The sequence below is a fragment of the Poecilia latipinna genome, unplaced genomic scaffold (assembly GCF_001443285.1).
Source record: "Poecilia latipinna isolate Pla-1442-1.1 unplaced genomic scaffold, P_latipinna-1.0 Scaffold81, whole genome shotgun sequence".
In the NCBI taxonomy this organism is placed as follows: Eukaryota; Metazoa; Chordata; class Actinopteri; order Cyprinodontiformes; family Poeciliidae; genus Poecilia; species Poecilia latipinna.
Genome location: NW_015112697.1, coordinates 712,140 through 725,807, shown reverse-complemented (window position 1 = coordinate 725,807; position 13,668 = coordinate 712,140). Strand labels below are relative to the sequence as shown.

The 13,668-nt window shown below is 35.9% G+C and overlaps 1 protein-coding gene across 1 annotated transcript in view; it reads right to left on the bottom strand.

The window, feature by feature from the left end:
- Positions 1-2,702: 2,702 nt before the first annotated feature.
- The window catches only part of LOC106937802 (N-acetyllactosaminide beta-1,3-N-acetylglucosaminyltransferase 3-like), an 18,825-nt gene continuing 7,859 nt past the window's right edge, over positions 2,703-13,668 (bottom strand). Inside the window, exon 2 of the mRNA XM_015019511.1 lies at positions 2,703-4,338. Within this exon, the coding sequence (XP_014874997.1) occupies positions 3,207-4,328 (1,122 nt within the window). The 5' untranslated portion in view covers positions 4,329-4,338 and the 3' untranslated portion in view covers positions 2,703-3,206. The remainder of the gene's footprint in view (positions 4,339-13,668) is intronic.

Sequence of the window (13,668 nt, the reverse complement as noted above, 5' to 3'; positions counted from 1 at the left end):
ATATATATATTTGAAATACTAAACAAGATGATGAAACTTAATAAAATTTCCTGTCATGTTCTTGGCATAAATAAAGGGTCTCGCTGAGTATAGCGTTCATTCAAGAACCTACATTTCTAGGTAAGAAGGAAAATAAATTTATTGTACAAAAAGTATAACTTCTATTTAAAAAATTTCAGAAAAAGACGGGAAAAGTCATCTTGTCCAGGGCGTACCCCGCCTCTCACTCCATGACCTCCATGCAAACCACACAACCAGCTGGTATAGACAACGGAGGATGGAATGAAGGGCTTGTAACGCCATTTATTATGCACTAGATGGTGCTATTACATCATTTTCTCTATGAGTACCCAACAACTTCAAAAAGTTGAATTATAGCTCAATGTGACATTTGGCAGTACAGTCAATAATGTTGACCAAATTACATTGGCTGTTATTTTCCTTCCTGAAAACCGTACGTGTGCTACCTGAAGCCCAAAGATTTAATGGCCCAATCACACATTATTGATCATACGTTCTGTTTTTGCCCTGCTGCAGACCAGTCCTGGGTCCACCGGACCCCAATAAGGGACAAGGGTGTACAGAAAGTGGATGGATGGACATTCTGCTCTTGCTTTTTATTTATCCGGCTGATACACCTTGTATTCAACTCTGGATTGAAGAAAGACATAGTTAGGAGTTTCAAAAAGATTAAACGATGAAACACATCTGGCTTTGTGTCTTGTTATAAGAGATATCTCAGAAGGGCAGAGTCAATTATAATGCCCTGTGAAAAACCGGTCACCAAATATAGATATGTTTGTTCAGTTCTGCTTTGATGACTGAAATGTTTATCTAGAAAATCAATCTCAAGTACACATTCAGTGTTTCCTTTTAGCCAGCCTCTGGAAAGAAAACGACTACATAAAACTTTGTATTAAATAATAGCCTGTTTTAACATACACAAACCACACATTATTTCAAAGACATTTTTATTATGAAAAATATATAATAGATAAAATCTCCACACTTCCTCAAATCCCAGCCTATTATGAAATTTAATCCACACAGGAAATTAAAGTTTAACTTGTCAGAGCAAACAGTTCATATTGATTAATTAGAAAACAACACACCACAGCTATCTGAATGTATGGTTCATGAATGCATTGATATAGCAACTCGTGAATCATTTCCACAATAAATATGGACCAAAACAACAGCTCAAGATCAATTTTTCAGTTTTTCATTAAGAATTATTTTTTATAGTCTAGAGGAAAAACTGTGAGTCAAGTGTAAGGCGGTGCAACACAAACCAGCATCAACTGTCTTTAATATCATCAAGGTCAAAAGATGCACTGAGTTATCCCTAATTTTAAAATATATTCAACCCAGGAAATTATTACAGACATGAGTAAAGGACAAGATACAAAAGGGAAAAAAAATAAAAAGATTGTCTTCTCAGTTGCTCTGTAACAAAACATGTTATAGCACTGTGCAAAAGGCTGAAGTCATTGTCTGAGTGATAAACTTGTAACCTCGGATGAAACTAAGAGCAAAAAACAGGAAGAACCTGCAAAGAAAGTTGATCTTTAGCTTACATTCATCATCTTCGCCTCAACTGGTAGTAGTTACAGTACTGACTGAAGAAGACAGAATGCTGAAATTGAATAAAATTGTTTTAAGAAGCACCAGTTGTGACCGTCCTTTCTTTATGTCTCACATTAAAAATATAAAATGTTTGAAACATATTTTTCTTTGTCTCAGTTTTTTAAGAACCAGATATTTCAACAGTGTTGGGTACATGTTTCAGAGCCACTGTACATACAGCTAACATACAGTTGTAGTACAACACAGGAAGAATTGCTCAATACTTAATAGTAGGTTAAATGTCCTTGGGACAAAACATTCAATTTTTTGGTGCCATGAAATCTCATGCAGAAATATGCAGCCCACATATATTTCCTTCACTAGTCTAACCTTTTTTGTTTGCAACTGATAATGTTTTGTAAATAATCCATTAATTCTTATATATCTATATATCTATATATATATATATATATATATATATATATATATATATATATATATATATATATATATATGCATCTTGAGCATTTATCTTCTCTAAATTAACTCATTCAGCTTCACCTTAGATTTAATCTGAAATATATATTTTTTAAATAATTGCACAGTATTATAATTCTTATGGTGTGCACTTGTCTATTACTCTTTTTTATTTTTACCTTTGTGTGAGAATGCATGCTCTCACTGTGACGTGCGGCTGTGTTTCCCCATTCACACATGCACACACTCCCACCTTCCTGTTGACCCTGCATGATGTTCAGTTTGCGAGTGACGCCCTGCTCTTTGAAATTCTTTTTAACCCTTGCTTCTTGAACTCACAAAGAGGTAGGTAAAAGGCTTGCGCTGGTATCTCTTCTTTCAACTCAACCAATAATGTTCAGTTAGTTAACTCTAACTCTACAAATAAATAGGTTGATATCAGCTGCAACATGCGAGTGGAAAAACTGGCCTGGTGAAAAGCTTGGAAGTTTAAATCCAGCAAATGTCCTCTAAGATTTTAATGGTTACAAATCTATGAAAAAGCAAATAGGAAGTTGAGCTACTACTGTTAGATTACGTTAAAACATTTAAAAAAACTATTATAAATTATTCTGCAGTCTTGTCAATCAGCATAGTGATCTACAGTCTCATGTCCTTGCTTGAATTGTTACAAACAAGATAAAGAAAGGTGGATGTTTCCTTTAAAACCCGACCTTTATACAGCTAAGGTGCATAAAGGTCAGTGTTTAAACATTGTAATATTCAAAAGCATTTAAGTGAGAATCACCTATTGCTTCATTCCTATGCTTTAAACTTTTTCTATTTGCATTTTATAATGTGTGGTTTTAAGATTTATTGTTGGTCTCAAACTATCTGGTATCACTCAGCTAACAAGATCTAAATAACAAGTGCATAGAACCTACAAAGCAATCCCTGAGAAACTTGTCCAGAATCTTAATGAATTACTGAAATAACATCCATTAGGAAACTAAGAAAAAACAATGTTTTAATCCACTTGACACACGGATAGAAATGATCCAGTAGTCAGTGCCAGTGCAATGTTTCTGTCCATGCAGAAACATTGCATGGTCATTTGAGGTGGTGTAGACTTTATAAGCTCCACCCTCCTAAATGAGACATTGTTCAGTTTTGTTACGTCTTTTCTAAGCGTCGTCACATTTTAGTTCTGGGTTCTGTGTGCTGTGCCACATCAGGTACATCTGAGCCGGGAGGAATCTGTGCACCAGCAAAACATCTTTATAGAAGCACGGGCTGAATTTGTCTACTTTGTTGGAGGGAATGTGCAGCCCCGCTGTCTTCACGCCCATGTGTGAGGACGGGCCAAGTCCGGCTTTGGCCAGACACATCCCCATGTAAACATCATCGATGGGAAGAATGGGTATGGATTTGGACATGCGGTATATAAGCATTGCTGTATATCCTGACAGAAGGAAGCCCCCTCCGCCACAATACGGAGGGTACGAGTTTGATTCCTGTACCTGAACTGGGACAAAATATTTGCTCCCCGTTGCTCTGATGGGCCCCACATTCTGGATCAGATGACCAGTGAAGAGATGCTTGCTCCCCTTATTTTCTTTGAGGCTCTGCAGATACACAACCATGTTGTTTGTGTGGGCAAACACGTCGTCGTCCCCATTCAGGAGGAAGCGAGCATTCGGACAGTTTCTCTCCATCCATTCCAGGAAGAGTATTTGCTTCAAAGTGAGGTTGTAAAACGTGTCACTGAAGTCCCACTGGAGGATATCTCTGTGCTCCTCTTGCTCCAGCTTCAGGAGATTGTTCAGTCTTTCTTTTTCATAACTGTCACCTGAAACTCCGGAAATGAAGATCCTTCGAATCGGCATGCCGTTGTATGACCTCTCTTTACCCCATGTTTTCCGCAGCACCTCCCGCCGTTCGTAGTTGGCCGGGGAGCTCTTGATGACCAGCAGAAGGAAGACGTCTCCCGATTTCTCGGCTCCTCCACATTTATCAGGGAGGTCCAGCAGCATGGGGAAATGCCGACAGTGACGATAGAAGAGAAAGTCTTTGATATTCTCAGGAAGATTTGAGAAGCCTGTGATGTTGGCTGCAGTCAGATTTTGCCGACATTTTCCCCAAGAGTGCACGTAAGAGATGTTTTTGTTGAGTGTCTTTTTTTGTCTGTTATTCTCGTCAGTGTTCTTCCGGAAAGATTTCTGATAATCAGAGTACCTAAAGAAAGGGAAAGCCAGCAGGCAGATGGCTCCAACCAACAAGAAAAGTCTTCCCTTGATTTTTCTCATCTTGGAAGCTCTGAAGTGGAGACAAAACAAAGGCTTAATTAAAACAGTTGACACTAACAAGAACAAGAAAACACAAAATATGGAAAAACAATAAATAATTCATGTAATGAAAGCATCTAGTTAAATACTGGATCATATTAAAAAACAATATGATCACTATCATCACAGTGGATTCCTGGTTTTCCGTTGAACAGCTCTCTCTAAAAATGAGTACAACTTCATATTTTAATAATTTCTACACCAAATAAGCATTAATGTAAACAGTGGGAGCTGTCCTAATACCACAGAAGCTAACATCTGCGGACTTGGTGAACAGCCAATGAACGTCAAGGGAAATAAACGATTAGGCTTAATTGGCTGCTTTACACGTGGCAGCCAATAGTGTGTCCTCAAATAATTCAGATGTCCTCATGTTCCACAGAAAATCAGCAAATACTGAACTGAACTTTTTTTGTTGTTTTGCTTCAGAACCTCCATCTCAGATTGAAAGTAGATACGGACACTGTAAAAACTACAGGACCTTAAACAAATATTCATCCTTTACATTTTGTGATCATACGCAAAGACAACTATAAAGTTGGAAGCGGCATTCTTATTAAAATGTGCATAACTTTAGGGTCTTTTAAATATTATTTTTACTTTGTCCGTACTTTAACCAGCACTAAGGAAAACCACACACCATGGATTCCACCTTGGCATTAATTTTCTCACTACAGAAATATTTGCGGAAAAAGAGTACACCCCAAAAACCTTTAGCACACACAGAATAGGTACAACTTCCGCTAATAATCAAGGAAGTGGTGAGTGTTAGTGTTAATGCTAAAGCAGATGTGCAAGCATCAACTTTTTGCTCAACGTTAGTGAAAAGTGATGTTTCACCACTGGCTGGTAGAGTGATAGAGATTTTTGGTATTATCATTTTGTTATTACTTTCAGTCTAATGTTATTGTGATTTTTAGTTTAAAGTGTTTCTTCCTTATGTGTGTATAAACTGACCTGGAGGTTACGACTGACTGTTTATCTTGATGTGAGGCAGTTAACTCTGTGTTTCCCAGGCCTTAATTCTTATCAACCAGAATACCTCCTAACTGCCTGTGAGTAGTCGAATTTTGTCTCTTGTTTATCCTCCCTCTTTGTTGACAGTTTGACCTAGAGCTGAACTGGGCTCAGATCGTAGATCAGATATCACACCTGGAACTGAGTTGCTGGTTTGTTTAGGTTAAATGTTTTACGACCTCTGTTTTTTTTCTGGCTGTTCTGCTTTGACAATAAAACAGGGGCTCGCGTGGAAGGAGATCAGAACTCTCTGTGAACGGCCTGGAGAGGTCATGGCGAAGAGTTCTCCTTTTGCAAAAGCTTGTCTATAAAATTCATATACGTTGTCTGTGGTCTTTTTATATAGGTTCAAGAAAAAGTACCTATCAAGAGCCTGAGGAAATGTTCAGATTTTTAATTTAACACCTTTTTTTCTAGCAGAGGCAGTTTAAGCTTAAAAAAAAAAAACACAAAAAAAAACACAAAAAAACTCTTCATCCCCCAAAACCCCAAACTCCAGATAAATCGGAACCTAAAATTGGCTTTTGAAATTGTAGCTGCAACTTTGAGTCTAATTTTTAAATCTCAGTTTGTTTACCAATGTAATTTTTAAGTTGAAAATTTCCTTTTGTTATTTCCCTGTCACAAGGAAGAGATCCAACTTGAAACAATGATGTGTCCATTTCTAAATTATTTGTGCTTGCAAACATATTTGAATCCCTTATCAGTGAACAAGTGCAACATTTGGTCACTAATTCTACTCTGTCAATTTCCAAAACAGGATTTTGTGAACAAACAAAAATAATTCTACCACTGCAGCACTAAGTGACACAGTGATCCCACAATGACTGGAAAATTAATACAATGAAAAGAAAAAGATTAATACTTTAGGTAAGTTCTGGTGGAGTGGGTTTGGTGGTGAGATATAATTAAGGCTCAGCTGCAAGGGAGACATTTTGCTGTGACTTAGAGAACAGTGTCCAATGGGAACGATTACCAAGGCTGCAATATGTTTTTAATTAGTCACTGATTTCAAGACGCATATTAGAAGTCCCTAGAGAAGAAGGAGGCTGTGAACTCAGAGACTATGTATTGTGATAAACAACTCGACTGCTTTGTGTAAACAGTCGAGCAGTCGAGCAGTACAAAGGCACCAGTAGAAAGGAAATGTGTGAACAACGCAGGACCTTGAAAAAAAAAAAAAAACTTGGTAATGTAGTTTTGGCTAAAAAAGCTGCGCTGCTTGCAACAAATGCTAATAATAAACAGCATGTTGAAATCATAAATGGTCTGGCATTTTCAATTTTGGAATTGATCTGTAGAAACATGATTTCCTCTGAAGGCAAACATAACAGCAAGAGTGTTTTGTAAGAGTCTTCGTAGCCTCTGATCCAAAGTGTGCTAAGTTTGCCTGTTTCAACAGATCTGTCAAAAACAATGCACAAACGCAAAAGAGGAACATAAGCTAATTTTCTTATTTTTACATAAAAGTTCACCTACATGAAAAGATTAGATCAAGTTTGACTTTGGGCAGGAATACAGCATAGATAGCAAACCACTGAGTCCTTTGCTTCTGAATCTCCAGCACCATCACTGTTGCCTCGAAGCAAGAAAGTCTTATATTCAAATCCTGGCCTCTTTTGAAATATATTGCGTTTCTCCCCGTGTGCATGTATGAGTAATCCAGTTGCCTCTCACAGTTAAAAATCATGAATCTTTTGTCAATTCTCTGTGTTGTTCTGTGTGGGACGTTGCTGATCCCCCACTTGACCAGGAAGGATTAAGAAAACAGACGCATGTACTGACTCAACCTCATATCTACATTACAAAATCTGCACTATCTCTGAAACAATAGGTAGTTTTTACAGGAAGCTTTTATAATTTATGTGGTTTCTTCAGCATAGATTCTACACTAAAAAAAAGGTCATCAGATAGCTTATCGAAATGCTTTTTCAGATGAAATGGGGGCATTTAATATGACAAAGTGGAATACTGAAGCATTGTGAAATCTAGCATATCTGTTTGCTGATCTTCTAGGAGTGCACATGTTAGGAATTACAGAAGGTCACAATATGAACATGACTATCTGACACATATTTTTTGTTATATTCACCTGACTAAAATTAGATTTAAGTATCTTGTGAAGTTGTGTCATGACATAAGGCAATTGTCAAAATTTAGCAAGCAATTGAGAATCTATGTTGATACTGAAGAAACCACATAAATTATGAAAGATTCCTGTAAATTTTGCTGGACAATACATTTCCCAGAACTTAAAATATGTTGATGATGTCATAATAATGCAAGGTCAGCCTCTCAGAGACTGCTGTGCTTTAAAATTTGTACAGAGCACTCTACACTGGAACAGAAAACCATTTAATTTCAAAAATAAAACACAACAACCAAAAACAATAAATAAAAAGGAAATAAAAACCACACACAACCACGACTATACATAAAATGGATTATAAAGTCTTTGTAAACAAAACCAACACTTAAAAAAATATTTACCATCGGAATGGAAATGATTGCGCTCATTTTAAGTCATCTTGAGACTATAATTGTTTAATTTCTTACTGCGACAAGCTTACATGACTAATCAACACGCCTTGTTAACAGGAAACCATTAAACGGGGTTATGTTCACATTGAAAACAACCAGAGGTGTTCAAAAATGTATTCCTGAAAATAAATGGCTACAAAAAACCCCCCGTCAAAACAGATGAAGTTTAATAAGTTTTATTTTTCATATTCATGGGTGTTTGGATTATTGTTTCTTTGTATAGTTCATTGTTATATGTCCATTTTCACACTTTATGCCTATCTTCTGTCTCTTGTACATTTGAATTTATTTTTCTTAGATGACTGTCAGGTCTATTTCTGCTTTTGGTATTTTTTGTCTTAGTTTTGCTCCTGGGTTAATTATCGTCTCTCCTTCTTCTGTTTTCTTCTTGCTACACCCTTTCCTCATTTCTTCTGCTCTGTCTACTTGGTTCTCATGCAACTTTACTACCATGAATCAGTGATCAAGTTCATTCAGCCTCGTTGTGTTTTGCCCATCACACTCATACCACTCGCCTGATTTTCTTGTTATTTAAGTTCATTGTTCAGTGCTGGTTTAATTTGTTTTCTGCTCTCATGATTGTAACACTATTCCACTTTCTGCTCCAAGTTCCATGCTTGTTATTGCTGTCCATGATTACTTTGATAAGTGTAAGTTTTATTTTGCTACTTTTTTTTTTAATATGCATCATATTTTGAGTTCATGGTTCATGGCACTTTGAATAATTTATTTGGAAAGCTCTCACAGTGCACATTTCAATAAAGAAACACTTTCACTTCATCTGCTGTCCCACGTTCCAGTTGTAAAGTATCAATAAGCTGCTTGTCAACTACAAACAAATAAAGAAAGTACTTCCTTTTTTATGAGTGCAGTCAAATGAACAAAATGCCACAAGCATATTATGTTTACAAAACCAAGTTTATATTTTGTATTACATTTCTTTGCCAACATTAAACTTAACTCGAGAAAGTTTTTGTCTCTCTCCTTCAGGTGAGTGAGGAGGAAGCATGATCATCATAAACACTTTCTGAGCTTATAGTTTCAGTTCTTCAAAACTGACAATGAATGAGGAACCAAACCTTAATCACACAATGAATGTCAGAGTATGCATTAAAAAACCTGAGTGTGTTTCGCAACATGGTGCCAGAAGCTGTTTTATTGTGTGTTATGTACTTTGGCTCTATCATTCAATCCACTTCCATTTGAAACAACTATAAAGTAATTAATTAAACTGACTATATCTATCATAACTTAATATAAGAAGGACCCACTTGTAAATAAACAAGCCATACAAATGCTTGTTTTCACATTTGAACATGAGCAAATATAATAACTACATACTTTACATTTAGGACGCTACAAAAGAACCGGGCCTTGTTGCAGTTCTTGCTTTGATGTAAGATTTTTTTCAACATCCTGGTAGCATGTTATTTTAAGGATCTGAAATTATTATTTTGTTACTATCAATTGATCAATGATCTGAAAACGTGGCGGTGCTGTTCTACTAGTAGTTGCATCACACAGGTTTGTTATTCTGATTTTAAAATTAAATTCAGTTCTTTACTATTTTACTATTGAAGTTTTTACTTTTACTACTATTACTATTTTAAGTACAAATAATAGAATATATTACAATTACCACTGCTTATTATTTAATTGTAATCATGGCAACTCTGGATTAGTATCTCTGAGAATTGGTAAGTTTTTTTTTTAGGTTTTTTTTTTTTTTTTATGTAGCCTGTAAAAATTTAACAATTCCCCTCGTTCACGACTAAGTAAAACAATCTGTGGCTGATTTATTTGTTGTTGTTGTTATTTTATCCTTGTAAATCTCTTTTCTGACTTCTTTGATGCCATTGTTCTCAATACAATGGCAGCAATACAGAACAAAATTAAAATCATTAAAGAAAAAGCCAAGTCAAATACAGCAAACTAACTTGTTTGGCTTTTGAGTTGAATTACAAGAGCAGCTATGCCAAATGCTGCTCATAAAAAAATGAGTAGCAAACTCTGTTTATGATTAAGATTCTAAGTAGTAAAAAGGGTTAAATCATTCTTGTAGCAACTAATTTTTAGATGCCAATTGACAAACATGTGCTGCACATATAATTTCCTGTCTGATCAGAAGAAGGAACAAATAACACCCTTAGTGGTTTCCGTATCAGAATCATCAACAATGCTAGGCTCCTTTCACTCGCTCATGTGTCACACCGTTAATCTGTGTCTTTCAGCTAAGAAGTTACAGATTTGTAAGGCTCTCGTAGTATTTTCTAGGTCAATTCTTGATGTAAAACATGGGTGTTCAGCTCCTCAAGGCTCGGTGTCCTGCCCGTTTTAGATGCATCTTTACTTCAACACAGTTTATTCAAAAGATGCAATTATCTCTGTAGCTTGTCACAATATTCTTCACGGGCTTGCTAATGAGCCATCACTTTATTTGAGTATGTTGAACAAGGGAACAAGCTAACATATGCTGGATCCAGAAGACTGACTTTGGACATCACGATAGATTAAGTCTAAATACTCAATGTAGCCCTGAGCAGGAAGCAGTGTATAGAAAACAGATTGAAACATACTGTGTGGGAGGTTTTCAGGTTTCCTGTAGCCTAATTCGAATTAGAAAATGCCATGCCAAAAAAGCAGCATGCTCTAATTTGTGTAGTAAGAGTGCAGGTCTTCAAAAAGGCTTTGAATCTCAGAAGGTTGCAATAAATAATAAAAATAATTTAGCTTAGTCATGGATAAGGCTCTCAAGAATATATCTTGCTTGTAAATGTTGGCTGGTAATTGTTCATGTTAGTTTACATGTAACTATTTGCATGTCCAGGCAGCAATTTAAAGATCAAACCTTTTGGAGCTGTTGCTAATGTAGAGAATGACAACGTGTCAAAAAGAAAGATTGGTAGGTTTTCCCCCCCAAAGAGTCACCAATCTATCAAAAATTTCACAAACAGTAATTTCTGAGGCCAGTTTAGAATCACAGTTTAACAATCATGTCTATTTCTGCACCGTGGGAGGAAACAGGAAGCAGGATGGGGGCTAACAGAAAACCTCAAAGGACACAATGAAGAACCCTCACACTTTGGTTATATCCTTCTTTGTGTTTTATAGAGGGCGTGTTTGGAAACTAACAAAGCAGCATTTTAGCCAGGCTGCGTAACTTGGGAGAATTTCAAATTTTTCATGATTTCTTTCCTTCTTGTCTTTTATATTGTTTTAACAAAACAAAACCATCCATGCCAAAAAATGCAAAGAATGATGAAATCCTATTCTGGATACAGATCCAGAATAGGATCTTTATCCTATTCAAATGAAACAAATTGCCTTTATAGTTAGTTTCTCCCTCCACCCCCATTTCTTTCCATTCAGTCACTATAATCTTTCCATGTACTGTCAAACTGCATGTACAGGATAAAAAACACATTTCATTTTACATCTTTAAAAGTTTTGGTGATTCAGTAAAACATTTTAAAACATCAATTATAGTATTTTTTTCACTCCCAGTTATAGTTAACACTTCATTTGAAAAACTGGCATTAGAGAAATAAAAATCAAAGGAAAAACAATTCAATGATGTGTCTGTTTTGTTGTAGAGGATGATTCAAATGCAGGAATAAAGAGTTTCATAGAGAATCAAAAAATATAAAAAGGAGTACAGAGATATAGTCTGTCTAGAAAAGGTTTGGCCAGGAATTTGGGGTGATAACAGGCAAAAAATAATAATCCAGCAGAGACTGACAGAACCAAAGGGTAATAAAAAACTGAGGGAGGTGATGAGTGTAGCAAGACACATGAAACTGATTAACCAGAGTGAAAGCATCTGAGGGACAAATCTACAAAACAGAGATGAATGGAAGCTAATAAGTGCCAAAAGAAAAACATACAGAGATCAGAAAACATAACACGCCAACAAGAGATTGACAAAAATAACATTTAAAAATATGAAACAAAGACACTCTGTAGGAACAACCAGGCAGAAAAGAGACCGTAGACTAGTAGAACGGTTCTCTCCAACCAGGATAGAACTACAAAGAATACGTCAATGGCAATCTTTAAAGAGCTTTTTTTGTGTCTAACCAACACAACCCGAAATTAAGGAACCCTAAAGTGCTGAAAAAAACTAAATGACTGAAGTCAAACCAATGTTTTTATTAGTTTGTCTTGAAGGCAAAACTTCCACCTCTGGCATATTTGCAGCCAATAAAATATGTACTAGATATTCAATTGTTCTGTTTTGAAGTTATAAATGTTGTTTTTTATACAAGAAAAAAGGAAAAAAGCCTGCCCTCTCATGTTATTTTAAGGTACTACACGTAGTAAGTTTTGTCATTCGAAACAAAACTTATTAAACGGTAGAAATAGACACCGTTGGTGTTCGTTGGTGTAAATTACTGTTCAAATCTTTCATGTATGGTTGCATTGCCGGTATGTATTAAGTTTGTAACTTTGCAACATTGTTTCTGTCTAAGCGATAGCGCTCTAATGTGTTGTTTTAAGATGGAGTATGTTTATGTTAATTAGATGTGAGGATATCGCGAGGTTATCGGGTGCGCAGTTGGTAGCCTAGATGTGCGCATGTGGATGTGATGTTCGGTGGAAATTGAGTGTATTGTATTTTATGCTGCATATGATCACATATTTATTGTATTTTTTGTCTTCATTTCAGTTTTACCCTTTTAATTGTCATTAAACCTGCTGACAACGTCCTTCGGTCTTCAGAGTCGTGACATGAGAAAGGTGTTAGAAAGCCTTTGCATCAGACATGCACCAGTAACGGCACATCAACAACTTCACTTAACAGGGTTTATATGCTAATTAAAAAAAATGAGACTACTACAGTTTTTCCTTTATGTTATAGAAACATAAAACGTTGTATAGACTGAATCTGGATTCTGCTGGTCAAATCCACAGTGTGGCTTAAAGCCAATTTGAGTAATGAAGTAATGCTTGGGTGTGTGATGGCAAATCAATTCTTCTTACATTTGTTAAAAACGGTTGGAGTATATGGGCAGGGTCACACATTGAGTCATTACATGAAAAGTACGCTCCTACCACCAAGACAACTTGACGCAAACAAAACCCATTTTGCAAATCATCTTCCTCAAAGCAAAATCAAAAGTTTGAAACTCTCTAAACAAAACAGTTACTAAAGCCATTATATTACATCCGTTTATTTTTCTTTTTTTTGTTATTTTCTGGAAATTGGTAGAAACGGTAATTTTATTTATACAGCACATTTTCAGCAACAAGGCAATACAAAGTACTTTACAGGAATGAAAACGGAATACAAACAAAACAACAAACCAAAGGAAAGAGCAAAAAAAAAAAGAAAGAAAAAGAATCTAATGTTGATCTAAAGTAATTGTTTGCCAAGCTGTATGTGTACAATTAAGAACTAAAGTAACATGAAATTTAAGATTAGAAGGACTTTTGTTCTCATCTTTTATGTAGTTTTGGGGGCTGTTTTGACCTGAAATGTTTTAGATGAAAGATTCAACACACTTCACTAACGTGCTACCAGCTTTTCTGCAATATCAAAGATCTAACCAGGAGACGTTATCAAATCTCAATAAGAAATCCAGTCGACCTAGATGCATCCGTACGTATGTTCACAGTGCTTCACTCATACAGTTTATGCTACACATATTTGTTTCATTTCCTCCCACAATTATTTGTGACATCACATCAGGGAAGGAGCAACAGATAGGATAGGGTATAGGTTGCAGCAGGCCTACAGGGGGCC